The sequence below is a fragment of the Capra hircus genome, chromosome 18 (assembly GCF_001704415.2).
Source record: "Capra hircus breed San Clemente chromosome 18, ASM170441v1, whole genome shotgun sequence".
Taxonomy (NCBI): domain Eukaryota; kingdom Metazoa; phylum Chordata; class Mammalia; order Artiodactyla; family Bovidae; genus Capra; species Capra hircus.
The window spans coordinates 40,547,823-40,575,202 of NC_030825.1; the positions used below are offsets into that span (position 1 = coordinate 40,547,823).

The window sequence follows — 27,380 nt, forward strand, 5'->3', positions numbered from 1 at the left end:
TGTTACGGTCCATTGGAGCGTGTCATTTTTAATGAATACTTTTGCTTAGTCATAAATATTCTTACAGTTAGTATTATAGGATAAAGGAAGTACAGTCTAAAAGTAGTTAGTAAGAGAGTAGAATTCTACAAGGTGGTTCATTAATGCTCAAGAGTATTGAGGATAGATTGGAGTTCGGTAATACAGTCGTGAAGACCTAAGAAACACAAATTCTAACATGAAATTCAAGTTCAATCAAGATGAGAGACTTCATGTATTGTCTTCTAGTCACTGGATCAGAATTTAAAGTTTTTGTCTCCTTCATTAACATATAGCTAACTATTGATGCAATGACTGCTTGTTATTGTAAATTGAAGTTTTGTTTATACCAGTTCTTAGTTTAAGGAGTGTTTATGTTCATCATTGAATTATGAAAAATTTTGAAAAAGGAGAATTCAGAATGAGGAGTGGGCAAGATTTATCTGTGAACAATGAGATAGTATTTTAGGCTTTATGCTGTCAAAGTGCCATTACTGCGATAATACATAAAGTCGCATGGCTCTGTTCCAGTAAAACACTTGCAAAAACAGGTGTGGGTTCATTCTTGGCCCATGGGCCATATTTTACCAACCCCTGAGATAGATTAGGCTAATCGAATCTTTTCAGTGACTTGGGAGGTATGACATTCAGATAACACAGTTTTGGAAATTGAAGACTTTTATTTGTGGTTATTGCTGCCTATGCATCTGTCTTTACTTTCATTTTTAGGAGTTAGAAAAATGTAGATGTTTTAGAAGCAGTAGATTTAGTGGTTTCAATACTAGTTGTATGACATTAAGCAGGTTACTTAATCTTTATGCCTCAGTTTCTTTATTTGCAAAGGGGGCCTGTCATCATGATATCTACTTCATAGGGTTTCTTTGAGGAGTAAATGAGTTTTATGTGCCAGGTACTGTCTTGTTTTAAGCACTTTTCATGTGTTTGTTAGCTTCTACAGATTCGAGTTTTATACTTATTACTTTAGGCTGCCGCTTTAACACATACCACCTCTGCTTTAAAGCATGGCCTTATTCTTGGTGCTGTACTATACAATGCCTATTTGCATATTATGATGTATCTGGAACATCAAAACATTGTATTTCATAGATTCTACTAATACTGATTTTGCTTTTTGTTACTTCTGAAATTGAGGTACATTAAAAAAAATTTTTTTTAATTGGAAGTATAATTGCTTTACAATGTTGTTTTAGTTTCTGCTGTATAACAACGTGAATTGGCTATAGGTATACATATATCCCCTCTGTCTTGAGGTTCCCTCTCACCCTCCCTGCACTCCACCCATCTAGGTCATCACGGAGCACCAAGCGGAGCTCCCTGTGTGATCAGCAGCTTGCCACTCGCTGTCTGTTTTATGTATGGTAGTGTATATATGTCAGCGCTACTCTCTCAGTTCGTCCCACCCTCTTCTTGCCTCCCTGTGTCCACAGATTTGTTCTCTACATTGGTATCTCCATTCCTGCCCTGCAAATAGTTTTTGTCCATATGGAGTATATTTTGAAATTGATGCCCTTGTCATAGTTTCATTGGCAGACTTTCTCTCAGTGGTGTATAAAATAATGGTGTGGATTACAGTTGATGGCATCTAACATTAATTAATTAAATGTAAACAAATAAATGATATTTTAGTTTATGTAATTTATCTTGACAGTAGACTTATAAGTCCCAGGGCAGGTGTACCATGGACCTTCCTCCCTTCTTTCTTTCCTCCCTCCCACCATTTCTTTCCCCTTTGCCCTTCTTGCTTTTCTCTCCCTCCATTCCCTTCTTACTCTCCCCCTCTTCTTTTTTGTTCTCTTTCTCTCTCTCATTCTCCTCTCCAATATTTTAGGAGACTAAACTTTAGGAAATTAAAAAAAAGAATCCTAGTCTATAAAATAGCAACATATATATATATATATGTCGACATATATACTTTACTCTGCTAATTATGACTTACCTATCTTGCTCATAGCACTTTCATCTCTCTTCCCTGTAAACACACAAACAAATCTACCAACACTCAACAAATTACGGTGTTTGCTTTTTCAGGTCTTGCACTGTCTAGGCTAGTTCTGCACCGTAATTTTTCTGCTAGTACTTGTGGTGTTTCATTGTGGAGACCCTGAGGTGTTTCACATCCGTGTGAACAAGCTGCCTCTTTTCAGCCTTTCCTGCACCTCCGTCATGTAGGAGTGACCCTTGACACATTCCAGATTATATAGGCTTTAGAAAACAAAGTTCAAGTCCCTGACCTCAACTGTCCAAATACATAGAAGCATGAAGGCTTGTTGTTGGTGACTAGGGTACTGGTTTACTATTTTTAGAATCCTTTTCATTTCTTTGTAGTTTTTTTTTAGCCACAGGCACCCAGGTTTTTTGTTTTTTCACCTACATAGTTGATCAGTTACTATTCAGTGAGGCTACTAGAACAAGATTTGTTTACCTTTTGAAAAGTGCTCGGCTAAAGTTGCTTCTACCAGAAAGGAGAAGGTGGCTCGTTGCTAGAAACAATAGTGTTTTATAAATATCATGAAGTGATAGTCTGCATGCTGAGAATTGCCGATTATCTGGAAAACAAATAGAATTTAGTGTTAGGTATATCAGTTAATTGAACCATCATCTGGGTGTCTGACTTGACTTGTTGACATCTCTGACATAGTATTAAGTGTATTTTCTGAAGAGTGCCCTTTGTCTCCCCTCCACCCCACCAGACATTCCAGCTGCAGCTTCTGTCTCCTAGCAGCAGCATCGTCCCAGCATTTAACACGGGGACCATCACACAGGTCATTAAAGTTCTGAACCCACAGAAGGTGAGTACCACATTCAAAGACAGTATCTGAGCAAGACATAGCATTTTCCTAAAATAAAATTTACTTTGTTTCTCTTTTTTTTTTTTCCACTCATAGCAGAAAAGATATCTATTAAAATGTCTGGCCTTACCTCCTTGTTCTTTTGTAGACAATAAAGGAAGCCCAGACACATGAAATGGTTTAATGGCATCTTATTAAAATATACATTTAAATATTTCTCTATTTAGAGGCTTAAAGATCTAGTCTTTTGCATGGGGAGGGTGGAAAGCTTACACATTTTAGTCTATATTAGTTGTTGTCTGAGGTTGAGAGCATCGAACCAGATGCTCACATTTACTACAGTAATTATTAAGTATGCATATCAGAAGTGGAGACATTTTCAATGAAGCAGCCAAATGAAAAATAACTTCAAACACCTGAAAGTAAGCAATATTTTTATTACATCTTCTCAGAGAAGTGTATTGGCTCCACTTAATATTGATCAGTTGTCTCGTTTTCAGCAGTTTTTGAAAATGGTTCAGAGGATTTCTAGAGACTTCTGAGAGATCTCTAGTAGTGTCTCATAAATACCAGTATGATTTCCTGCTTTTAAAACACCTTGGTTCTCCTCTGCTATCCACTGTATTTTGATTGTCTGCCCAGAGGACAAGTACAAATTCTTTTGATGATCTGATACAAAGAGTAAACATTTTCTTAGTGTATTAATGTTTGAAATCTGCCTTATAAAGTAAAGAGCACATATAATTGAGTTCTCTTAAAATATAACTGTTACCCTAGGTTAACTCTTCTTTTTTTCTTTTATGCCTTGAGAACAAAACAAGTTGATATGCACATTTACTGTCAGTTTTACAGACAAAACATCCAGTATATCTGAATGTAGACTATAATAGATGAGTGTGTTTACCTCATTTTTCTAGAAAATTGGATACAAGGGTCAAATCCTTGTGAAAAGTACTCAGCATATGTTACTGTGAAAATGCTCCCGAGTGGTTTGTCCTGTACTATGGCTCTAGGGTTGAAGCCAGTGCTGCATTCTGGAGGTCGTTTTCTCTACTCGACTGCGTGACGTTGGCCAGTAGCTACAGTACTAGGCGTTTGTTGTTGTTGTTGTTTGCCTGTGTGTCATTTTAAGAGACAGTTCTGCTTCACAATTATTTGTGTTTTCTGTGATCAAAAGTCCATTTGTAGGACTTCCTTGGTGGTCCAGTGGTTAAGACTCCATGCTTCTACTGCAAAGAATGTGGGTTCGATCCCTAGTCAGGGAACTAAGATCCCACATGCTACCCATTGTGGCCAAAACAAAAGAAAAAGTCTATTTGTAGACTCTACAGATTCTGGAGTTTTTATTTCAGTGTGTCATTTTTTTTCTTTTTTCCTCTCTTCAGCAACAGCTGCGAATGCGGATCAAGCTCACATATAATCACAAGGGCTCAGCAATGCAAGATCTAGCAGAGGTGAACAACTTTCCCCCTCAGTCCTGGCAATGAGGGTCCAGCTCCATTCTCATTCTTATCCCACTCAATCAAAGGAACTCTGGGAAGGAGGTTGTGATCGCTGGCAAGTCCCCCCCAGCTGTACCATGGGCATGAGGAACTGAAGAGAACTGTTGAGGAGGATTTTTCCTAAAGTTATTGCTGACCTTGAAGCATTGTTAAAGACTAATCTCCTCTCCTCCACTGTTGAGGCCGGCTGCTTCTGGAGACAACTTTGCACTCTTCCTCCTCTCCTCCTGTTTCCGCACTTCTCCACCCCTCCTATATTTACAGCCAGAATCAACATTCCCTGGGCCCCCGAGGAAATAAGCAGCTGGTCTGGAGGAGAGGACTGGAATCCATGACAAGAAAACACTCACTCTGTCTCTGCAGCGAAGAGTTGCCCCTTCTTTCTACTGTGTTTCTCTGTGGACTGGGCGAGGTGGGGTACTTACTCCTCACTAGCAGGGTTACCATCTTCAGGCGCTTCTTACATCTGGCATTCAGAATGGAAATGTAACAGTGGACATGAGGGAGCCATGCCTTTTTCTACTGGTTCCCCCAATGTTTGAAAGAGGCATTAGGCTCCTGGTACCCTTTTCTGTGCATTGCTGTATATACACAGACACACACATGTATATGTATGTTTGTTACCAAGGACTGGTGAGACCTTGAGAGGTTATTTGTAAACACTGGACAGATGCAGTTGAGAAGAGCTTGTGTTGAGATTTGGCATGAAGGTTATGGTGCTCTATTTGTAATAGAAACTTCCAAGGCTCTTCCAGCTCCCCTTTCTCTTCATTCTTTTAGCTGTAGTCATGAATTCTCTCCATGATTTTCGAAACTGATTCCCCTTAAAGTAAAAAGTGGACAACTTCTAAAAGATATATTAATAGTTATTAATGCCCCTGTTTCCACCACAAATTTTAAAGTTTCTCCTAAACCCATAACTTGCCTGATGAACTATGGTAAATGGGTGGAAAGAGGAGTTTGCCACTTCTAAAGTACAAACTCCTCAACAAAAGCACCTTTGCCCATATGAAGAGTGAGTATCTGACTCACCCTAGAGCGTATTGGAGTCATATTCTCCATTACTCCAAACCTCCCTTTTTATTTCCTGAGCCTGGCTTGGACCTTGGCATTCCGTTTGAATTCCTTCTTCTAACTGGAACATTTGTGTTGTATCTGTAACACTGGCACTGAAATAAAGACCACACGGTTAAAGAAATCTTTCCTATATTGTACTTTATGGTGTTGGAATGAAGCCTTGAAGCTTCCTTGTCCCCTCTGTCAGAGGAAGTCTCAGGGACACTGTAGGGTAGGACTATCGTTTCCTGAGTCTGAGAAGTTGGTCTTTCTCTTGAGAGGCCAGACTCATGAATATCTACATCAAAGCCTTGAGATCTGGAGCTTTTTAAACTAGTGAGAATGCCTAGTGCTTTTCGAAAGGCCCCTCGTGGTGTCCAGTCAGCACTGAGGTGTGGGCATGAGGTAAGGTGACTCTCCTGTGGCGCTCGTTGAATGCACCATGTGCCTTCAGGCGCACAGGCGCTACGTCTGATGTGCTAAAGAAGAGGAAAGGCCAGGCCCACCTTGCTCTTAAAATGTTACTGTATTGAGTACAGTATAAGGACTACTTTGGCTTTGATCTTAGAACTGGGTACAGATAGCCATTGTTTCCTTTCCATTTCACCAAGCCTTTACTGAAAATCTTCAGTGTCTTGTCAAATCTAGCTCTGTATCAGATGCTAGACTATTCCTAACATTTGACAAGCAGGAGTTGAACTAAAGGCTCCAATGGGGGAACTTCCTGGTCTTATTTTAGTATATAAGAGCAAGATTTGCTAAAACTTACTCTACCGGGTAAATGGTTGGCTGAATCAAGAACAGAATATTATCTTGTGCATAGTTTTCAGTAAAGTAAGTGTGGACTAGTGTACGTTTCAGACAACTGCTCTGCCTGTATGATGAAAAGTAACCTTTAGAGGTTTCTTTGCAGACAGATTTCATTGGATGGGTATTTAACGCTGTGAAATGTGATAGGATTAACATAATATTGGTGGATTTCTTGAATAGAATTTGTCTAACATTCCTTTTTGTGGTTGAGGCTTTATTTTCTCTCTCACGTCTACAGTTAACCAGCTCAAGTTTCTTTAGTTGAACCAAACTGAATCTCAGAAGTCTGCTGAAGATCATGCTATGAGACAGCGCTACCTGATGGGGCTGGAAAAGGGGCTACTCTGAGAACAAAGTCTCTTTGGGTGAATGTAGTTTTGAGGTAGAGTTATGTGATCATCCATGGCTTCATCCAGACAGAGTAAAAATCGGCCTTAACACAAAGGGTGCTGTGTAGAATATGTAATGATTCCAGAGAGTGAACTTAAGCACCATATTGAAGGACTAGCAGCCAGATGACTTGCCTTGGACACTGATGGTTGTAAAGACTTTCAAATGATAGGATCTTGGAAAGCTTCAGCGTGCCTTAGTTTCTAGGATCAGAATTCATTCTCCTCTCCCTTGGCCTCAATGCTAAAGGAGAGGTGTCTTACTTTCTATCAATACTTGCACATTTTAGTTCTTTTCTTTCCCTAGTATAACCATCCAAGGGGGAGCAAATTTGGATAGATTTACAACTTCAGAGCCATTGTGAGGAAAGAGTGATTTCCATGGCTGCTCTAATAACTCTAGGGTGATAAGCCGTTGAGCCTACAAGCACTTACTTGGATAATTTCACAAGCACTTTTACCTCATTTTTTCTTCCTCTTCCAGAGTAGTTTTTATTCTCTACATCCTCCCTGCCCTCACAGGAATCCTAAGGGATAATTCGTCTCAGTAATCTAAAAAAATTGTAGGAAGGGTGCTCTACCCAAGAAACTTCTCCCCCAATGCTCCGGTGCTTTACCTTGAGGTGATTTGGACAGCCATGGAACGCTTCATGCTGTGTATAGTGATCATCTGTTCATTTTAAGGTCTTTCTCATTTAAAGAAACATTCCTCAGCATAACATTTGGGAGAGGATTCTCCCCTCTTGCTAGGTTAAAGAGTGGTTCGAACCCCTTGTTTGTCACATTGATATAAGAAAAACTGTCAGCACTAATGGTTTGAGTGTTTCCATCTATCATATAACATGCTTTCTGTGTTTGTTCTTATAAGAGGTTGGAAATGAGGGGACACTGTTTTTGAGGCTCAACTTCATTATCTTCTGCATTGGAAAATACCGGGCTATGAGAACTAAGGGAAGGAAAATCTGAATGCGTAAATTATTTTCTAGTGAATGTATCTTATCCCCACTGTCCTAAACAGAGAGGGAGCTAGAAAGCAAAAAGTGGATATTCATGTACTCTGTGGTTGGTGGAGAGGTGGTACATGTCTGTGCACTTGGGTTTGGGAATGGGGAGGATCACCGAAGGGACTAGCTTAGAAAGTCCTGAAGTTGAAAACACTTTGACCATCTCTCGCTCAGGAGGGTGGGGCTGCTTGTAGAACTGGAAGTGCATAACTTCTTTCAAGCAATAGCAGAGAGTGGGTCCCATCTACAGGGTTCCAGGACCTGAAACATTCAAACAAGAAAAAGCTGAAGCAGCTTGCAGAATTGCTTCACAAACTTCCACGAGGCTGATTCTGGCTTCCAGATGGAGCATTGGAGGTTTTTTCGTTGTTTTGTTTTTGGAACCTGCTGTTGCGCTTTGTGTATTTTTGTTTGTGTTTTCTCTTTGGGGGCCTCATGGGAAAGAGCTGAACTCTTTCCTCTGTGAACTCCAGTGTGTCCCTGTATAGTCCCTTTTCTTTCATAATGTTGTAAGTTACATTTTCATTAAGCCCCATCACATCTTCTTTACTGTAAAAATATTAAAAGGCTGTTTCCAAGTGGGATGGCTAATGAAGTTCTAATTATTGCAGACATATTTTTGAGATGTAAAAAAAATTTAAAATTAAATGATAAGTCTTCGAGGCGAGTGAGGAATAAAATGGATGTAAACATTTACATGGGATGCATTAGAATTCTGCTGTGTGTATTGTCTTTTGGTTGAAACAAATTATGAACAGTGACTAATAATAAAAAGTCAATACTCAATGATTTAAATTTTGCTTCCTCACTTCTTCCAAGTGGGTTGGAGAAGCCCTGGATGGGTTCTTATTCCAGAGCTTTGAGCTAAACCCACTAACCAGTTCATGTTCCTTTTCCACAGAAAACTTAGCAAGAGAGAAATTTAAACAAATTAAAAAAAAAAATTGTTCAGTTGCTCAGTTGTGTCTGACTCTGTGACCCCGAATTCTCCAGGCCAGAATACTGGAGTAGGTGGCCCTTCCCTTCTCCAAGAGATCTTCCCAACCCAGGTCTCCCACATTGCAGGCAGATTCTTTACCAGTTGAGCCACAAGAGAAGCGCCCCCCTCCCCCCCCCCCAAAAAAAATTCTGTAGTTAACAGAAAAAGTATAGTTGGAAATTTTAACTAGTGACTGTTTTCATGCTGATCTTCTCCACATGGGTGAATTCTCAAAGTAAAAATACTGAATCATGTCTAGATGAAGTATGTATTTGAGGGTGGTCATGGACTTTTAGCTATAAGCTTGTTTGTGGTTTTTTATCTGTGACTAGGAAGAGGAAGCCTTGACCAGCCAAAATGAATTCTGTTTCCTGATCTATTTTATACAAACTCTCCCATAGAAGTGAGAGTGGTTCAAAGTTGGGAGCTTATACATGATCCCTGACCTTGATTGAGATAGGGGGAGAGTATGATAGTCCCTTAATTGAAAAGTAGAAGGAAGTACGCCTTAGCAATTAATCTGGTTTATACAGAAGTGCCCCTTGGTGCTGTTTGATAAGTGACATTTCTATAATCTTTCCTCGTGTGTGGCTTAGTTAAAATTCATATTTGTTTCTAATATTAAATTTACTTGACATTTTCATCTTTGTGTTATGAGATGAAAATATAAGAGTTACATTAGAAACTGTTAGGCAGTAATAGACTCCAGACATTTTCCTAACAATACAATGAAGAGTAGCAGATTTGAACTTCCATCCAGAAGGACCAAATTAATTTTTATCACTTTTAAGTATTTTTCATGCTATTTCCTGCTCTAGTTCAATTGTCTCCAGATTCAAAAAATATAGAAATGTTCAAAGGAAAAAACAGTCCTATAAACCTGGAGGCCAGGTTAAGTCCACCTTGTTTATTCAAAACTAAAAGAAGGAATATCTACATCTGCTCAGCCTATGGTAGAAATAAAGCATTGAGGCCTAAAGATGACTTGTGATCACTGAAGGAGTGGGAACTAGCTATAAAGAAGCACATGTAGAAAGCTCTTAAGACTCCTTTACCAAAATCTGGCAGACATGAACTCTCCTTTCCCAGACTTCTCTTTCCATTTTGTAGTGAGGATTAGGAAGAGCTCCTAGAATAAACTGTGTGTGTGTGTCCCTCCCCAACCCCTTTCAGGTGGAGAGAGGTATGCATAGCTGCTTATAGGAAGAATACAGAAAGGAGGTAGTCTAATGACTTCTCTGTCTCTTGGCTTGATTCAAACAGTGATTTTTATAATGATGAACCTGCAGTGAGGGCAGATGGATTTTTGCACAAAAATTCCCAGAGGAATTTATTTTTAGGGTTAGTCTCAGCTGTTTACCATTTCCAGAAACTGTAGTTACATAACCCTTGGCATACATAATACACACTGCCTTGAACTGGGGGGAGAACATGGATATGTGACCCTTGAAACAGTATAAAATGTTAATGGCAATACATGATTTGAAAGGAAAACTCAGAATCAACTGGTCGCCACCACTCAACTGAATTCGATCTTAACAATGGAGACTTTTAAAGAGCTGTATCATAAGTTACCCCTACAACACCTGGGCTCGTAGCTTTTTGTTGTTCTACTTTTGAAAGTACTACTGTTGCTGCTGAAGAAGTAGTAAATACATAACTCAGCATATGCTGGTATTCTGAATTGATGCCCACTACTCCATTAATCATAACAACAGCAAACCCATCATCTAACTGCTGCTGTTTCCCAGCACAACTTCTAATGGTGGTGGTCCTGGAGAGAACTTCTGCTCATGAAATGTGGAAAAGGTAACATGTAATACCTCAAGAAACGGGCTTTTAGAAACACTGAGCTGCATTCATTCTTTCTGCCTCTTTGCCCTTGGTCAAGTCCACTTCTGTCCCCATATTGGTGCCTATCCCTTATATATGAGTGTCCTTGCTGGAGCAAGTTACTCAGTAAGCACTGAAATGGGAATCCCAACAACTCTGAGTAGCTTTCTTGAAGGTAATTTCAGGATAGAAGGAAAACTCAGAGGCAGACAACATAAGAGCTTTTTTTCATCTTATGCCAGACTGACAGAGACATTATTTTAAATTCACTAAAATGAAACGAAGATAACTGGAGATTGGAATTTTGGTGTATATATAAAGTAACTCAAGTAAAGGGAGAAAGTAGTGACCAAACTTCCACAGAAGAAATAATTTGTATAGAGTCAGAATCTTTGAGTCAAATTTTGTCTTAGAATTTAAAATGTCTATAAATGGACCAATCTCCTAGAAGAGAGGGGAACAGTTTGCAGTGTTAGACCTCAAACTCTCTTGTACTAAACCTGTAATTAAAATATTCTTAACATACAGTTGGTCTGGACTAGGTAATCTGAAGGAGTGGATAATTGGTGATACCATTTATACCAATTATTCAAAGTGAAAGAAACTTTTTTTCTGCTTCATTCCTTAGTTGCTTGACGATTTAGACCTGTGTAGGAGGGGAAGACCTAAAAATTCAGAGGTCTAGAGGGTTTCCTAGGAAAATAAAGAGCAGAATTAAGAATAGGACTCTGAGGAATTGAGTGTATCTTCAATTTGAAAATTCAGAATAATAGTGACTGCTGTGAATCACTATGTGTCAAGTACTTTGTATGCATTTGCAAAATCTTCAGACTTAACTCCTAGACAGACTATTTTCTGTTTCACAGCTAAGAACCAAAGGCTTAGATCAAATAAATTGCACAAGGGTATAGAGAGAATAAGGGGTTGGTAGAGCTGAAATTTGGAATCAGGCTCTCTGATTTGGCTCACTGGCCGGCCACAAAACTATCACTGCAGGAACTAAAAGAAAATAAAAAATTTCTGAATTAGAATTGCAAATAACAAAATAGCTTAGAGACCAGACCACATTACTGCTTGAAGCAGAGAACAATATTCAGAAAATTCTACTACATGAAGAGAGGGAATTCAAATGTGGCTGGGAGGTGAGATGACATTTTGTACAGAAGGTGGGGTCGAATTTTCTGAAGAAGGCTGTGACCATCTACAACAAAGAAGAGAAAGGGCCTTGCTAAGGTGGGTATTCTCAGTTCGTTCAATGGCTTTGCACCCGTGAGGGTGACGGGCCAGTTTTGGAGTACAGAGGAAACGTCTGGGAGAGGTAAGTGACAAAAGCCACCTTCTGCAGAAGACAGCATCCTCCCGGCTCTGCTGACAGGTGCAAACCTCCCTTGTCCCTGTCCAGCCCCTACTTAGGAGTCGCGGAGAGCAGAAAATAACTCTCCCTGCGCCTCAGTACTCCAAACCGAAGGCTGACTGACCGACGCGATGGCGGCGGTGATAGTAAAGGCCCAGCCCTGCGGCGGCGCCGGGCTCCGCCCGTGAAGTCCCCGGCCGACTGCCGGCGGCTTGCGTCCCTTAGCGCTCGGGACGCACCGGGCCCGCAGCTACGCAGGCCAGGGACGGGCGGGGCTAGGGGCGGGGCCAGAGGCCTGCGGGGGGCGGGGCTGCTGGGTGTTCGCGCGCGCCGCCGAGGCTCCGCGCGGCGTCGCGCCGGCCGGGCGTCCCTGTGCAGCCGCCGCTAGCCGCCGATGGGGGAGGTGGAGCCGGGACCCGCGGGCCCGCTCGAGCCCCCTGAGCCGCCTGAAGCGCCCACGAGCCGTCGGCCGGGCGGGATTCGGGTCCTGAAGGTGAGGTGCTCGGGCGGGCTGGAGAGGGAGAGAGAGCAGGGAGAGGCCGCCCCTGCCCCGCGCGGTGGCTGAGGTAGCAGGCGACCCCCGCCTCGCGTCGGTCGGTCAGCCTCGCGGCTCGGTCGCCCCCAAGCCCGGCTGGAGGGGCCGCTGCACCCGCTGAGGCCTCTGGGCCGGGCCCCCGCCGAGGCGGCGGCCGCCTCCGTCCCCACCGCTGCCCATCCCTGGCCGCGCGCCACCCGCCTCACAGGCCCACGCCTTGGGTCTGGCGTCCACCCGGCCGCCGCCGCCCACTCGGCTCCTTCAGGACCTGGGGGCCCGCCTCTGCTTCCTCCGGCCGCGCTCGCGGCCCCGGGCTGGCGTCTCCTGGCCCGAGAGCGGAGCTGGAAGTACGCAGGGCTCTCTCCCCGGACACCTGAAGACATCACCGCAGCGGGAGGATGGCGGCGGTGATTGGCCGGGCGCTGAGGTGTTCGGGGCTGCGCCGGCTGGCGCGGCAACCTCTGCCCTCGGAGCTTCCCACTGAAGTTAAGACCCGCTCCCCGCACCCGAGCGCCGGCCTGGGAGCACGACCTGTCCCGCCTGCGGAGAGAATCCCCGGAGGAGCTTAATCTCGGGGAAGCGCTGGGCGTGTTGCAGGAGGGAGGAGGGGTTGGACAAAAAGGGGGCATTCCTCCTGGCGGGAGCGGGGCTGACAATCCAGGGAGACGGTGATGGGGGAGCAGTTATGCAACAGGCAACTAACGGGGCTTTTTGGCAGGAATTGGAATTAGGGGGAGTAGGAGGAAATGAAGGCAGATGCCGGCAAGGGGTGTGGGGGGAATGGAGCCTTCAAGGTGATGAGGAGAAGTTAAAATGCACAAGGAATGTAGGGTGGGGTGGGGCCAGTGAAGGTGGTTAGAAGGAGAGAGAGTGGAAGATTCACTGGAGGGAGTTTTAGCCTTCGAAATATCTAGTTGGAGAGAAATTTTTCCGTAGGTCAAATACGTAAACTAGGTGTCCTGGAGAAGGAATGGAATTCCTTCTAAAGTTCTGGAAGAGGAATTAGCAGTATTTAAAACTTGCCAGAGAAAAGGAAGAGAGCAAAGAAAATTTAGATTTGGCGTGTTTCGAAAATACTTTGCAAAACAATGAAAATACATCATGTTGAAAAATTTATTAAGTAATGGTCTTTGGGATTGAGAGTGCGCACCATGTACTTGCTACTAAGGTTATTCGTAGGACATCACAAAGATGGCAACACTGAAAAAAATAGTAGATTTGAAACATCTGGTGAATCCACGAAACCACATAAATTAGAACTCTGTAAAATAAAAAAAATTTTCTGCTACTACCTCCCAATCTTAATACAGGAACTTGAAATAACTTTTCATAGTTAACTTCCACTTCCACATAGACCTTTTACATATTTATTGTAAACTATTTAATCATGTTTTAAATTTAATTACTCAAAGGCTTTCCGATATTTACTGTAAGGTCACAAAAATATAAATTGTGAATGAACTTTAAAAAATTCTGCTGGCCTGGCTTATCAGGAAAGGGCAAGTCTGAGAGATAGGTAATGCCCTCTGGCCTTGAAGGTAAACAGCCTTTGCTATTTTTACAGCAACTATTTTTCCATGGGGAATGAGATGTGGGAGGGAAGGAATTGAGAAATAAGGATCTTTATTGGAAGAGTCCTAGCATCCTACAGTTCCAGGAAAAGATCCAACCTACTACTGGGGTTCCAATCTGGAGGCCATTAGAAAGATTCCAGAAATTAATACTTAGTCTAGTGCTGATCTGGTGGTATGGGAGGCTAACAGTGTCTTAAGACCTTTGCATTCTTGCCAATAAACGGGATTGACTGAAGAATAGGTGCTGTGTGTTTTTTTACAAACAAAAGTTGACTTCAGTAGCTGAGTGGTTGAACTTTGTGCCAGGTGAAAGGGGAAAGGAATACATAAGTAGAAGACTTTCAGAATCTGTTGTCTCCTAATACTCTTCTCCAAAAACCCTTTGAAAAAGACTTATCATTCTTTTTTGTAACTCTTCTATTACTGTTCAGTCACTAAGTCGTGTCCAACTCTTTGCGACCCCATGGACTATAGCGCACTAGGCTCCTCTGTCCTTCACTGTCTTCTGGAGTTTGCTCAAATTCATGTCCATTGTGTCAGTGATGCCATCTAATGATCTCCTCTGCTGCCCCCTTCTCTAATACTTAATATCAAATAATGAGCATCAATTATAGCTAAGCTGGTGTAACTTAGTCAGGTGAGATCTAGGGCTTCCCAGGTGGCTCAGCGGTAAAGATTCTCCCTGCAATATAGGATGTAGGAGATGTCAGTTCAGTCCCTGGGCCAGGAAGATGCCCTGGAGGAGGGCATAGCAACCCATTCTGGTATTCTTGCCAGGAAAATCCTATGGACAGAGGAGCCTGGCACACTATGATCCATGGGGTCACAAAGAGTAGGACACAACTGAAGTGACTAAGCACGCACACACCACTATATGGAGTATTGGAAAATTTGATTCAGAATTTGGATTCAGAATCTTATTTAGCAAATTGCTATTTAGAATATAGTCCTTCATAACTGTAGTTGGAATATAAGTATGATATTTTTAATATTCTTTAAGATTATCAGGAGTATACTTGAAGCAAAAATTTCCAGATGTTTGCTATAGTTTAGCTTTTTTTTTTTTACTCAGTTTAGTTGCTCAGTCATGTCCAACTCTTTTACTTTTTTTTTTTAACTGAGTCTGTATAATAAATGAAGTTATAGTTCATCAAGTCAGTGACTGCTATGAGACCTGTTTTTTCAATAGTAGTTTCAAGTTTTTATCAAATTGATGTGCACATGTGGTTTTTAAAATCAATCACTAACAAAAAGATTTTAATGAACTGAAATATTCTTCCTCTGTTTATCTCTTCCATCCATTTCAAGATATTCCTTAGCATGTGTATTCTGAGATGAGCCCATATCATTCTGAACTTTTGAATGCGGGAACACATATCCTGCTTTAGGATATTTCACAGTCTAGAACTCACTGAGTATGGAGAGTTACTTCAGTAGACCCTGTTCTACCATGCATGGTGTGAAGTCGCTCAGTCGTGTCCGACTCTGCAACCCCATGGACTGTAGCCTACCAGGCTCCTCCCTCCATGGGATTCTCCAGGCAAGAGTACTAGAGTGGGTTGCCATTTCCTTCTCCAGGGGATCTTCCCGACCCAGGGATCGAACCCGAGTCTCCCGCATTCCAGGCAGATGCTTTAACCTCTGAGCCACCAGGGAAGCCCCCAACTCTACCATGCATATCTAGAGTTAATTGTGTGTGAGCGTTTAATAGTTTTATCACCTTTGAACTAATCAGAGCTAGCCCTCAATGTTGTCTTCATTTTTTAGAGGGTGGAAAGTGTAAAACTGAAGTAAGTACTTAGTTCATCGCTTCCTCTGAAGATTTCTACTATCTAGAAATATCTTTAAATCTTAAATGTGCTCTTAATACACTTGTTTGATGGGAGGATGATTATGGTTGTGTTCCCTTTTAGAGAAGCTTGTCAGTAGTTCTTATATAAGAAGAGTAAGTGAGGAAATGAAGTATTTTCAATCTAGCAATTCCAGTGGAATAGTAATTAAAAGAGCTACAGGCATCTTAAAGTAGAGAACTGACCTTCCCAACACTTCCTTGATGGTTTAGGTCATGGAGAAGGAAATGAAGTGAAGTGAAGTCACTCATTCGTGTCCGACTCTTTGCAACCCCATGGACTGTAGCCTACCAGGCTCCTTGGTCCATGGGATTTTCCAGGCAAGAGTACTGGAGTGGGGTGCCATTTCCTTCTCCAGGAGATCTTCCTGACCCAGGGATCAAACCCGGATCTCCTGCACTGTAGGCAGACGCTTTACCGTCGGTAATTCAGCAGTGACTAATGATAGCTAAGGGCTTCCCTGATGGCTCAGTGGTAAAGAATCCGCCTGCAGTCCAAGAGACTCAGGTTCAGTCCCTGGGTTGGAAGATTCCCTGGAGGAGAAGATGGTAATCTATTCCAGTATTCTTGCCTGGGAAATCCCCTGGACGGAGGAGCCTGGTGGGCTACAGTCCATGGGGTTGCAAAAGAATTGGACATGACTTAGCGACTAAACAATAATTATAGCTAACCAGTTCATCTAGATTTTTCCCAGAAGGCTATGCCTTGGTATCTAGACCTTTGAATGCCCATTGAACAGGTTTAAGAGAATATCTACTGAAGTTCTAACTCAGCCGTTTATTTTCATAGGGTAGAATATGTCATATAAAAGGAGATACATTCTTTGACCAACAACACATGTGTTTCAAGAGCGTAACTTTCTTAAAGAATTTATGTATAGTCTTTTAAGGGAAATAGATATTCACATTAAAAAATTACTGTTAAACATTCTCACCGAAGAAGAATCATGGGTGAATTAATGTAATACCTCCTGGGGTCTGCCTTGACTTTTCTAAGATTGAGAAGGTTAGTGGGATATTGTTTGACCTTAAGTTTTTTTAAGGATTCTTTCTGATGGATTTGTGGAGCAGTGTCCATGGCTCTCTCGATAGCAGTGAGTGAACTTTCTCTCCACTGAAAATGTGGGGTTTCTTTGCATAAATGTAGCTGTACCATATGGAACACTGTTTTCAGAGGATCAGTTGATCTTTCCCAAAGAATAAAAATAAATACTTAAAATCAGTTGGTTAATTATGCACTGGTTAAGATTATTTAGTCGTGCAGATATGATGGTCCCTTGTTTATAAGTGCTTGAAAGCCCTTTGTTAATTCTAATATGTTCAGCTTTGAGAAAATGCTCTTGATGAGAGTAAAGAGACCTAGTTCCCACTTGTAGCAGGGCTTTACTCTATTTATCTAAAGTTAGTATCAGTAATAATCCTCATGGTTTTGGTTTAGCCATACTGCAACTCCTGAGATCTATAAAATGATCAATTTAACTATTATCCTAAATTTAAACAGTGAAGCCACTCTCATTTCTTATTTTTCTTTCTCTCCACATGGGGAATACGTTCTTTTTTTTCCCCTTTCTTTATCATCTTCAGAGATTGAATTTTAGGTGCTGCTGCTGCACCTTCAGTCGTGTCTGACTCTGTATGACCCCATAGACGGCAGCCCACCAGGCTCCCCCATCCCTGGGATTCTTCAGGCAAGAACGCTGGAGTGGGTTGTCATTTCCTACTCCAATGCATGAAAGTGAAAAGTGAAAGTGAAGTTGCTCAGTCGTGTCCGACTCCTAGCAACCCCATGGACTGCAGCTTACCAGGCTCCTCCATCCGTGGGATTTTCCAGGCAAGAGTACTGGAGTGGGTTGCCATTGCCGTCTCCGTTAGGTGCTACAGTTATCTTCAAGTATTTAATCTCAGTAAGTACAAGAATAATATCAGCTTTATTATAGATATTTCTGTTTTCCAATGAGGAATATTAGCAAAAGTATTTGCTTTGTGGCTGATAGAAAGGAAAGATTATAAGGTTTCCTATTAAAAAATGGAGATTTTTTTCCCCCCAAGTTGATTCAGCTTCTTGCCAGAGCTAGTCAGGCTTCAGTAGGGACCAGGGATAAATTTCTGTGATATCAGCTGAGTTGTGCATGCATCTCTGTGCCACCTAGGCTCTAAGGCATTATAATAGTTTCTCAGTGTAAACAGAGGACAAAATACCAAATAATTAAAAACATATGGTGATTTACGTAGTAGTGGAAGTATGTTTAAGGTGAAAAAGTTCTGCTGAGGAGAGAGTAATTAATTCTTTCAAGATAGGAGAAAATGGGAATGGGAGACATGGAAAACTCCATAGAGAGGGTGACATTTGAGTAATTTTGAGGAATAACTACTGAGGTGGACAAGATGGAGGAGGACTTTTCAGATAAGTCATGGAATTGTGAAATAGTTGGTGTTTTGGGGGAGTTGGATATGACTGAAACAGAGTGAAAAGCAGTGGGGAGTGGACCAGGAGAGGTGCATCAGAGTAACTATTTGTGGAAATTGGTTTTTTTATTAAAGGGAATAGAAATGGCTCATTATAAAAATAGAGCAGGTCAATATTGATCTTTAGAGACGAAATGGCAACCCACTGCAGTGTTCTTGCCTGGAGAATCCCAGGGACGGGGGAGCCTGGTGGGCTGCCATCTATGGAGTCGCACGGAGTCGGACACGACTGAAGTGACTTAGCAGCAGCAGCGGTATGTTGCTGCAGCAGTTGTTTTTGCTTTGAGGTGATGTGATTTTACAATGTATATGCATACCTAAGTTTTCAAATGCAGCAGGAATTTTTTTTTTTTAAACATGAGAATGGAAAGAATATTTGTGCAGCATTGTGTTGATTCTGTACTTGCTTGTTTGGGATATAAGGCAGAGGATGAGGACCCTCTGCCTCAGATGTATATCTCCATCTGAAGTTTTCAGATGGAGATATAAAAAAATGTTCATTGCAGCATTGTTTTTCACTGTTTCCAACAATGAAAAATTAAAAACAATCTAAATGCCTTTAGCAGGAGAAGGGATAAATTTTGGTGTGTCATGCAGTGGAATGGTATTCAAAAGAATGAGCTGGGTGTAATATCATAGATATATTTCTAAACCAGTGTTGAGTCAAGGGGAAAAAAAATGACAGGGTGAAACATATGTATGTCAGGTTTTAGATACAGTTTTAAATTATGTAAAACAATATTAGATAGAGTTTATAGATGTATACATATAGGGCAAATGTAAAAAAATGCATGGGATGATAAACAGTATAGTGGAGTGTTTGTTTCTGGGGAGGGAGAAGAGAAATGAGGTTTTAGGTAGTGGGCGGCTTTAGCTGTATATGTAAGGTTGTATCATATATATGTTCTTTAGAATAATGATCTGAACTAAATCTGGCAAAATATAAAAGTTTGTGAAAGTTAGGTAGTGTGCATACTACTGTTGTTCTTGACATTTTTCTGAAAACATAAAAAAAGTGTCAGAAGATGATGGGCAGAGACATGAATAGCTGCCAGGAAAGAGAATGAAAATTTCTAGTTGTTGGGATGGGCGTGGCAGGTACAGAATGCTCCATGAGAGGAAGTGGTACCCAGCCAAGTATTGGTGAATAAGGAGTGGAAAGGTGGGGTAAGGACCAAATATGTCTAACTCAGTCGGACAGTTGGGCTAACGATCTCTTTTTCTTGACTTTTTTTTTAGAGAAATATGAAGCGCAATGGGAGCAGAAATTGTTTGAATAGGAGAAGTAGGTTTGGTTCTCGGGAGAGAGACTGGCTGAGAGAAGATGTGAAGAGAGGCTGTGTTTACCTGTATGGAGCGGACACGACCACTGCCACTACAACCACCACTTCCTCTGCTGCCTCCTCCTCCTCTGACTTACATCTTGTCCTTTGCACAGTAGAGACACCAGCATCAGAAATTTGTGCTGGAGAGGGAAGGGAAAGTCTTTATTTGCAGCTTCATGGAGACCTGGTCAGGTGAGGTCAGAGTTTTACCATTAATTCTACTACAGTATAAGTCAAATGTGTTTCTGCTTGGAAATGGGCTTTAGGATTTTATTTGTGCTGGAGCTGATGATGGTTATAGTCACAAGGCTTGAAAATAGACTTGTCCTTAGAATGCTGACATTAGAATCCTTGAATTTAAAAAGTCTTAGAGGAGGAAAATTTGATAGTTACTTCATTTGGGTTACATCACGGGTTGACTATCTAAGCAATTAATAATTTTTAAAGTTTTATTTTCTTTTTAAAACATTGTTTATTTTTATTACTTTTGACTGTGCTGGGTCCTCATCGCTGTGCACAGGCTTGCGCTAGTTACGGCGAGCCAGGGCCGCTCTAGTTGCAGTGCGTGGGCTTCTCATTGCAGTGGCTTTTCTTGTCGTGAATCATGGGCTTTAAGGCACGTGGGCTCAGTAGTTGTGGTGCATGGGCTTAGCTGCTCCGCAGGATGTGGGATCTTCCCAGAAGGGACAGAACCTGTGTTGCCTATGTTGCAAGACAGATCGCTACACTGAACCACCAGGGAAGTCCCTGAAGTTTTATTTTTTTTAATGATACAGGTAAATAGGATGAAATAAAAAGGTATAAAAGGAAATAGAGAATGACAAGTACCTATGCTCATGCATGAGTAGGTGTCACTATTTGTATATGAATTTTTAAAACTGATGGTGCTATATGCAGTGCCTTGTCCACTCACTATCTTAGATACCTTTCCATATTAATATTTTGTAATTTTCATTTATTTAATGGCTGCATAGTATTCCATTCTACAAGTCTACCATAAATTTAGCCAGTCTCCCATTAGTGGGTCTGTAGGTTGTTAGCAGTTTTTTTTACTACAAGCACTGCTGCAGTGAATATCCTTGTACCTGTGATATTTCTCCCATGTGGAAGTCATCTTAGGAATGGAATTGCTGTCTCAAAGAATATGTGCATTTTTTATTTTGATAGATATTGTCAAATTCCTCTTCATAGAAGTTATACTTTGATGAATAATGTAAAAGTATACCTATTTCGCCCTTACTTTCTCCAGAACATGTTAGTGTTAAATTTTACATGTTTTGACTTCCTCACGCATGAGCACATACTAGATTGTGAATAGAAATGATTGTCAACAGTTTTTAGAGAATTGTAAATTCAGCATTCCAAGGACAAATCTTTTTTCAAGCCTGAAAACTTAGATGTTTGGAAATCTGATAGGAATTTTGTTATTTTAATTTTCATTTATGTGATACAGTGAGGTTGAGCGTATTTTCATAAGCTTAAAAGCCATTTGTGTTTTCCTTAAAATCTTATATAAATGTGAAGAAACAAAGTAGTCTCAAAGTAGTCTTATACTGTGCATGTGAACTCTGATTCAGCTTTAAAAAAAATAAAACTCTATTAGCAGCTCTTTGAGATACCTCAGATAAGAGCTCCTTAAGTGCCTTTCTCACTTCCCCTTTTTCAGTAATAAGTAAATGTCTCCAAACAGAATTTCAAAACTGTGGATTCAATACTGTTGAAAGTGAGAAGGGAGGCTCCCGCTTCCACCTAAAAATGTGGTAATAATAGTAACACATTTAGCTGAGCTAAAAATTGATACCATTTTAAAAGTCTAAACTGAGGTTTATTATGTGTTCCTTTTAGAATTGGACTAATTCCTGAAAAAGCAGATTAGCACTTGAATGTTTTCCTTGTTCACCAGTTAACTACATTTCCTAAATCCATTTGTAAAATGAAAGGATCAGACTGGGTGATCCTTAGGCTTTTCTAAATCTTAACACTGATTCCGATCTAATTTTATCAGGTGGAAAGCCTTGACCTACATTATAGCTGGTAGTGACTGATGGAGTTCAAGTATTTAAACCTTAGACTTACTCATCTGTATACCAATGTGTATGTATACAGAGATATTAGAAAAGTGGAAAAAAGCCCACTAGAATTGGCTTGCTACTACTAATTGTATTGTTAGTTAAGAGTCCAAATGCAATACAATTTACTTTTGTGAACCTAAACTGTTCTTAAAATGGAGAGTGTAGCTTTGATAATTTTGTAATGAAATAGCTCTTTGGAAACAAAACAATGAATTGATTACAAAATAATGAAAACACTATTGAACTGTGGTTTGAAGATATGAATATATTTTTTCCTTTTTCTAAAATTAAAAAATTTTTTTTAATGTTTTATACAATTTTTAAAGGTTGCACTCCATTTACAGTTATTACAAAATATTGGCTGTATTCCCTGTGCTATACAGTACATCCTTATAGCATGTCTTATACGCAATAAACTGTACCTCTTACTCTTCCACCCCTGCCAAATCTCCCCCGACCCCCTCACAGGTAACCACTAGTTTGTTCTCTGTGTCTGTTGAGTCTGCTTCTTTTTTGTTACACATTCACTAGTTTCGTTGTGTTTTTTTAGATTCCATGTGTAAGTGGTATCATACAGTATTTGAGATATGAATATATTTACTTTGCTGGAGTAGGAGATAAAGAAGTCTCAGTTAGCCAAAGAAACAATAATGATGATGATAGATTTTAGCTAACATTAAGTGCTTTCTTTTGCTAGTTAGCAGGCTTACTGCTTTATGCATTTTTTTCTCCTTAACTCTTCACAGTAACTGTAAGAGGGGTAGGATTATTCCTTCTCAGTGAGGAAAACTGAGGCTTTTTGAGAGATCCGGTAGTATGTTCAAGGTCAGGCAATATCTCTTCTTTAATTATTGGAGTGTAGTGTACGATCACTGTAGAGATTTTGGAAAAAGTGAAAAAATGTACAAAGAAATAATAATTTCCAATACTTAGACTTTTAGTAGATTGTCTCATTTAATCCTCATGACAATTTTATGAGGTAAATATTCTCCCCATTTTATAGACGAGGGAAATGAGTCTTAAAAGGGTTAATCGTTTCATCTAGAATCACTCAGCTGGTGAGACCTGGAATTTGAACTCTAGATTCTGACACTAGCTTCCATATATTGCCTTCCCCTTCCCCCAACACCCTGACATTTTTTTCCAGCTCTTTTTCAAAATTAGTAGGTATGTCTAATTTTTAAAAATTACGTAATTGGACTCATACCATTTATTTGTTCAATTTTATTTACTGCTTACCTCAACTAATTTCCTTGTGTCATTAAAAATCCCTTAGATACCAGTTTTAATAACTACAGAGTACTCTATTTTATGCATATGTTGTAACTTATTTAAAACTTGAGAACTAATATACAGTAATGGCTTAGAGCTTGGGTTCTGGATTGAGAGCTTGTGGGTTCAAATCCTGGCTCAGACTGTTAACTGTGCAAATGACCTAATGCTTTGTCTTCAATTTACTAATCTATACAATGGAGGATGATAATATTTATATTATAGAGTTATCCAAGGGTTAAATAAATTATACATGTTATGAAGATTAAATGAGTTTATACTTGTAAGGCTTCTTAAACTCTAATATCCACCTGGGGAGTTTGTTCAAAGACAGATTCTGATTCAGTGGCTCTGGGGTCTGTGTTAAGCTCCTACGTAATGTGCTACATTTTGAGTCTCAAGGAAGTAAAGTACTTAAAATGATTCCTGGTCCTAGTTAGTGTTAACCTCTTCGGGTTGCTTCAAGTCATTCAACACTCAGAAATAGTGTGATAACTAAACTTTGCCCATGAGTTTTTTTTTTTTTCTCTCTCCCCATTTATCTTAAATTGTTGATTTCTGTGGGCTGGGTCCTAGAAATGGGATTATTGGCACTAAAATTACCCCATTATTTTTCCTAAATCATCCATGATTTTCTTCTTTCCTTACTCTTTTTTAGTTATGGACTTGTCACTTGAATTTAACTGAGGGGTTATGAATTTATAGAATTTTAGCACTCGAAGGAACCTGAGAGAGATACCTATTAGGAAAATGAACCCAACCTAACAGCCCTGCCACCTCCTGCCCTTTCCATCTGGGAATATGTGTGGGGGCCTCGCTTTTGTCATCACAACTACAGGAGAGAATTACCAGCATTTAGGGAACAAGGGCCAGAGAACCTTAATATCCTCAATGTGTGGGAAAGTCTTATACAGCAAAAATTGTCCTGCCTAAAAGGCTAGCAACTTCCCCATGGGAGTCACAGAAACCATTTTCCTTCGGTTTATAGATGTGAAACCGAGGACTGGAGAGGTGAGGTCCACAGCACATTCCTGCAGCTGCGTGGTGCTAGAGCTATAGCTGGAACACAGGTGTCCTGTCTCCCAGTCCAGTGTTCTTTACATAATATTTGGTCTGTCTGTTTTATTGGACTGTTTAAGTGATAAATGACTCACTAGTGAAGCTTAGTGTAATCATTGCCTTCTCTTTGAAAAGTTGTAACAACATTACCTTAACAAAACGAAATGCCCTTTGGCTCATGGTCATATATTTACTTTTATTTTTAGTCATCAAAATGACTAAGATTTCGGTGGCTGATACACTATTTTTTAAGATAAGTTAATAATTGATAAGATATGTCTAGCAGAAAGTTATGCCCTTGCGATTTGGAATCCTGAGTTGTAATTCCTTTACTATCACTGACTTGCTAGGTGACCTCTTACAAGTGTCTGAAGTTTCGTTTACCATATTTTAACATTAAAAAGGGGAGTGGAAAGTCCTGTTTCAGAATACATACTGAGCTGATTAACTCTGAGGTAGGAAAAAGATTGTTTTGTTTCATATTTCTGTACTATTTTAAACTATAAAAGAATGTGTTATACGTTAAGTAATTTGTCTTTTATGAAAATTTTGCTTTTACATTTTAGTTTTTCACTTCTGAAATCAGTGTGTATTTTACATTTGTTGGTAGGTCATAGTCTAATTGGCAGTGTTTTTTTTCTTAATGGTTATTGTAATGCCGTCTGGTTTACTGCGATACAGTTCTGACAATAACCACCCAGACTTTGCACAGACTTTCTTCACAAGTTCAAGGACATTACACCTGCAACTATCACAACGTTATTGCACCCCTTCAGGTTCAGTAATTCACTAGAATGTCTCACCGAACTCAAGGAAGCAGTATTTAAGATTACTATTTAAGTATAGGTGTTAGTCGCTCAGTCATGTCTGATTCTTTGTAACTCCAGGGACTGTGGCCCACCAGATTTCTCTGTCTATGGAATTCTCCAGGCAAGAATACTGGAGTGGGTAGCCATTCCCTTCTCCAGGGGATCTTCCCAAACCAGGGATTGATTCTCTATTGGCTGAGCCAAATGAATACACACATAGGGAGCATCCGTATTACCCTCCCAGCACATGTGTTCATCCATCAGGAAGCTTCAGTACAGAGTTTTTGTTGAGTTATAGGGTAGGATTGATTGATTTAATCCTTGATCTTGTGCTTGAACTCAAATTTAAATCTCCAGCCCTCTCTTCCCCCAAGATTGGGCTCATGTCAAGCCCCAAGCCTCTCTTCAGGAGGTTGGTCTTTCTGTGACCACCTCCCATCCTGTGTCAGCTCATCACTTAGCATAAACTGAGAGGTGATCCAAGGCGCTTGTGAATAACTAAGACACTTCCATTACTCAGGAAATTTCAAGAATCTAAAATCCCTCTCACAGAAACCAGGGACTGAAAGACTAGCAGGATTCTTATACAACAGTGATGCATAAAATAGTATATCTTTGAAATGAGGATGTATCAGACTAACGATGTACAATAATTTTAAAACATAACTTTTTACATTCCTGGTACAAGTTAACATAGGAAGTACTTTGAGCTCTCTTCTGCATAAATTATTTCAACTACATTTAAAAATAATATTGTTAAAAAAATAATAATAATATTGTTTGCCTAAAGGCGAGGCTTTGTAAGGAAATTGACATAGGTTCAAACCCTGATGCCAAATGTACTAATTATGCGACTCTCTCGTACTTATTTCCTAGTTTTGTAAAATGTGAGACACTTCTAGCATAGTGTCTGCTGCTGCTGTTGCTGCTAAGTCGCTTCAGTCGTGTCCGACTCTGTGCGACCCCGTAGACAGCAGCCCACCAGGCTCTCCCATCCCCGGGATTCTCTAGGCAAGAACAGTGGAGTGGGTTGCCTTCTCCAATGCATGAAAGTGAAAAGTGAAAGTGAAGTTGCTCAGTCATGTCCGACCCTCAGCGACCCCGTGGACTGCAGCCTTCCAGGCTCCTCCATCCATGGGATTTTCTAGGCAAGAGTACTGGAGTGGAGTACCATTGACTTCTCCGAGCATGGTGTCAGATATGGAGTAAACATTTATCAAAGTATCCTTGTTTTCTGTATCATTATATGTATTGTTGGTCTTAAAAGTTTGCAGATTTTACCTTATTGGCTAGAGATTGAGTTTTAACCTGACTTTGATATATGAAATGCTGCTCTGTGCTGTGTTAGGGTCTTGGATACAGTGTGTTGGGTTGCAAGAAGGTACTCCTACTATTTAACTAGAGTTCTTGTGGAGTGATTGTTGTTGTTTAGTTACTAAAGACCTACTCTTTGGGGCCCTGTGGATTGTATAGCACACCAGGTTCCTGTCTTCCACTATATCCTGAAGTTTGCTCGGTTTCATGTTCCTTGATGTGGAGTGATCCCTGAAATGAAACTTACTCTTCTCTTACCTGTAACTTAACTGTGGGCACTGTTCAGAATAGCTGTTGGCTAAGAGCTACACGGACTACAGTCCATAGGGTTGCAAAGAGTTGGACATGATTGAAGTGACTTAGCATGCAAGCGCTACAAACACTGTTGATAGCATTACTGTATTGGTTGGCTGGTTTGGAGAAAAATAACTAGATGCACATATATTCAGATTTACAAGGACTATTGTAGCTTCTGGAAGCCCGAGAAGCACACTGTTAACAATAGTCTTATTGTCTCTTCTTAAAGCCTTAACGGAAGTATTTCAAATGATGAATGGAACCTTTCTTTGCTAACATATTCTGTCTTACACCTGTTTTTCAATAGAGTGTATTTCCTTTGATTTATGAGAGATTTAACACATAAATTAGCAGCCTGTTAAACTTTTGGAACTTTGGAACACAGAATTGATCCATAAGCATATGATAGAATTTTCCCTCCCCCATAACTCTCTACTCCCTTAAGCAGATGAGTTTAATGAGTAAATGGAATTAGTCCCTTGTTTTACTTGTTTTTGCAGTTCTTGAAATATTTCTTGTTTGCTCATTTATGCTAAATTGATGAGAGCAGATGTGGAGTTTCTCTTAGTTTTTTTCCCTCTCTCCCAGGGAAAATACTTTCTTTTGGTGGAACTAGTTAAAGAGGTTTCCAAAATCTACAGAGCCTTTTTAGATCAGGAAATCTGATGATGCGAAATATGTTAGGATGTTTACAATTGTCTTGGTTTTCCAGAGAGAAATAAGAAAATTGAGCTGATAAGATAGAGCTTGAGTTAAAATTTCTTGGTCTTAATATGTGATCATTATAGTATATATGGTCATATATATATATATATACACACACACACCATATATGTGGAATTATAGTTAAATACATTGAACTCTGTATCCAAAAATAATAGCAGTGTTTAGGTAGAATTTGTACTATATTAGGAAGGTGTCTTAGATACATCATGGACCCCTGAGTTGTAAAAGACCCTAAAGATCATCTGGCCTGACTTGATTCCTAGAGCAGACTCTTCTAAATTGTCTGTGACAGGTGGCTCTCTCTGAGCTATTTTGGTGGACAGTCTG

The 27,380-nt window shown here is 40.3% G+C and overlaps 2 protein-coding genes across 3 annotated transcripts in view; both read left to right on the plus strand.

Moving 5' to 3' along the window:
* The window catches only part of AP1G1 (adaptor related protein complex 1 gamma 1 subunit), an 82,209-nt gene extending 73,825 nt beyond the window's left edge, over positions 1-8,384 (plus strand). For both annotated transcript variants that reach the window (XM_013971270.2, XM_013971271.2), the window contains 2 exons: positions 2,730-2,828; positions 4,214-8,384. In XM_013971270.2, coding sequence (XP_013826724.1) covers positions 2,730-2,828; positions 4,214-4,315 — 201 coding nt within the window. In that variant the 3' untranslated portion in view covers positions 4,316-8,384. The remainder of the gene's footprint in view (positions 1-2,729; positions 2,829-4,213) is intronic.
* The window catches only part of PHLPP2 (PH domain and leucine rich repeat protein phosphatase 2), a 62,605-nt gene continuing 47,325 nt past the window's right edge, over positions 12,101-27,380 (plus strand). The window contains exons 1-2 of the mRNA XM_018062238.1: positions 12,101-12,248; positions 19,419-19,696. Of these exons, the coding sequence (XP_017917727.1) occupies positions 12,150-12,248; positions 19,419-19,696 (377 nt within the window). The 5' untranslated portion in view covers positions 12,101-12,149. The remainder of the gene's footprint in view (positions 12,249-19,418; positions 19,697-27,380) is intronic.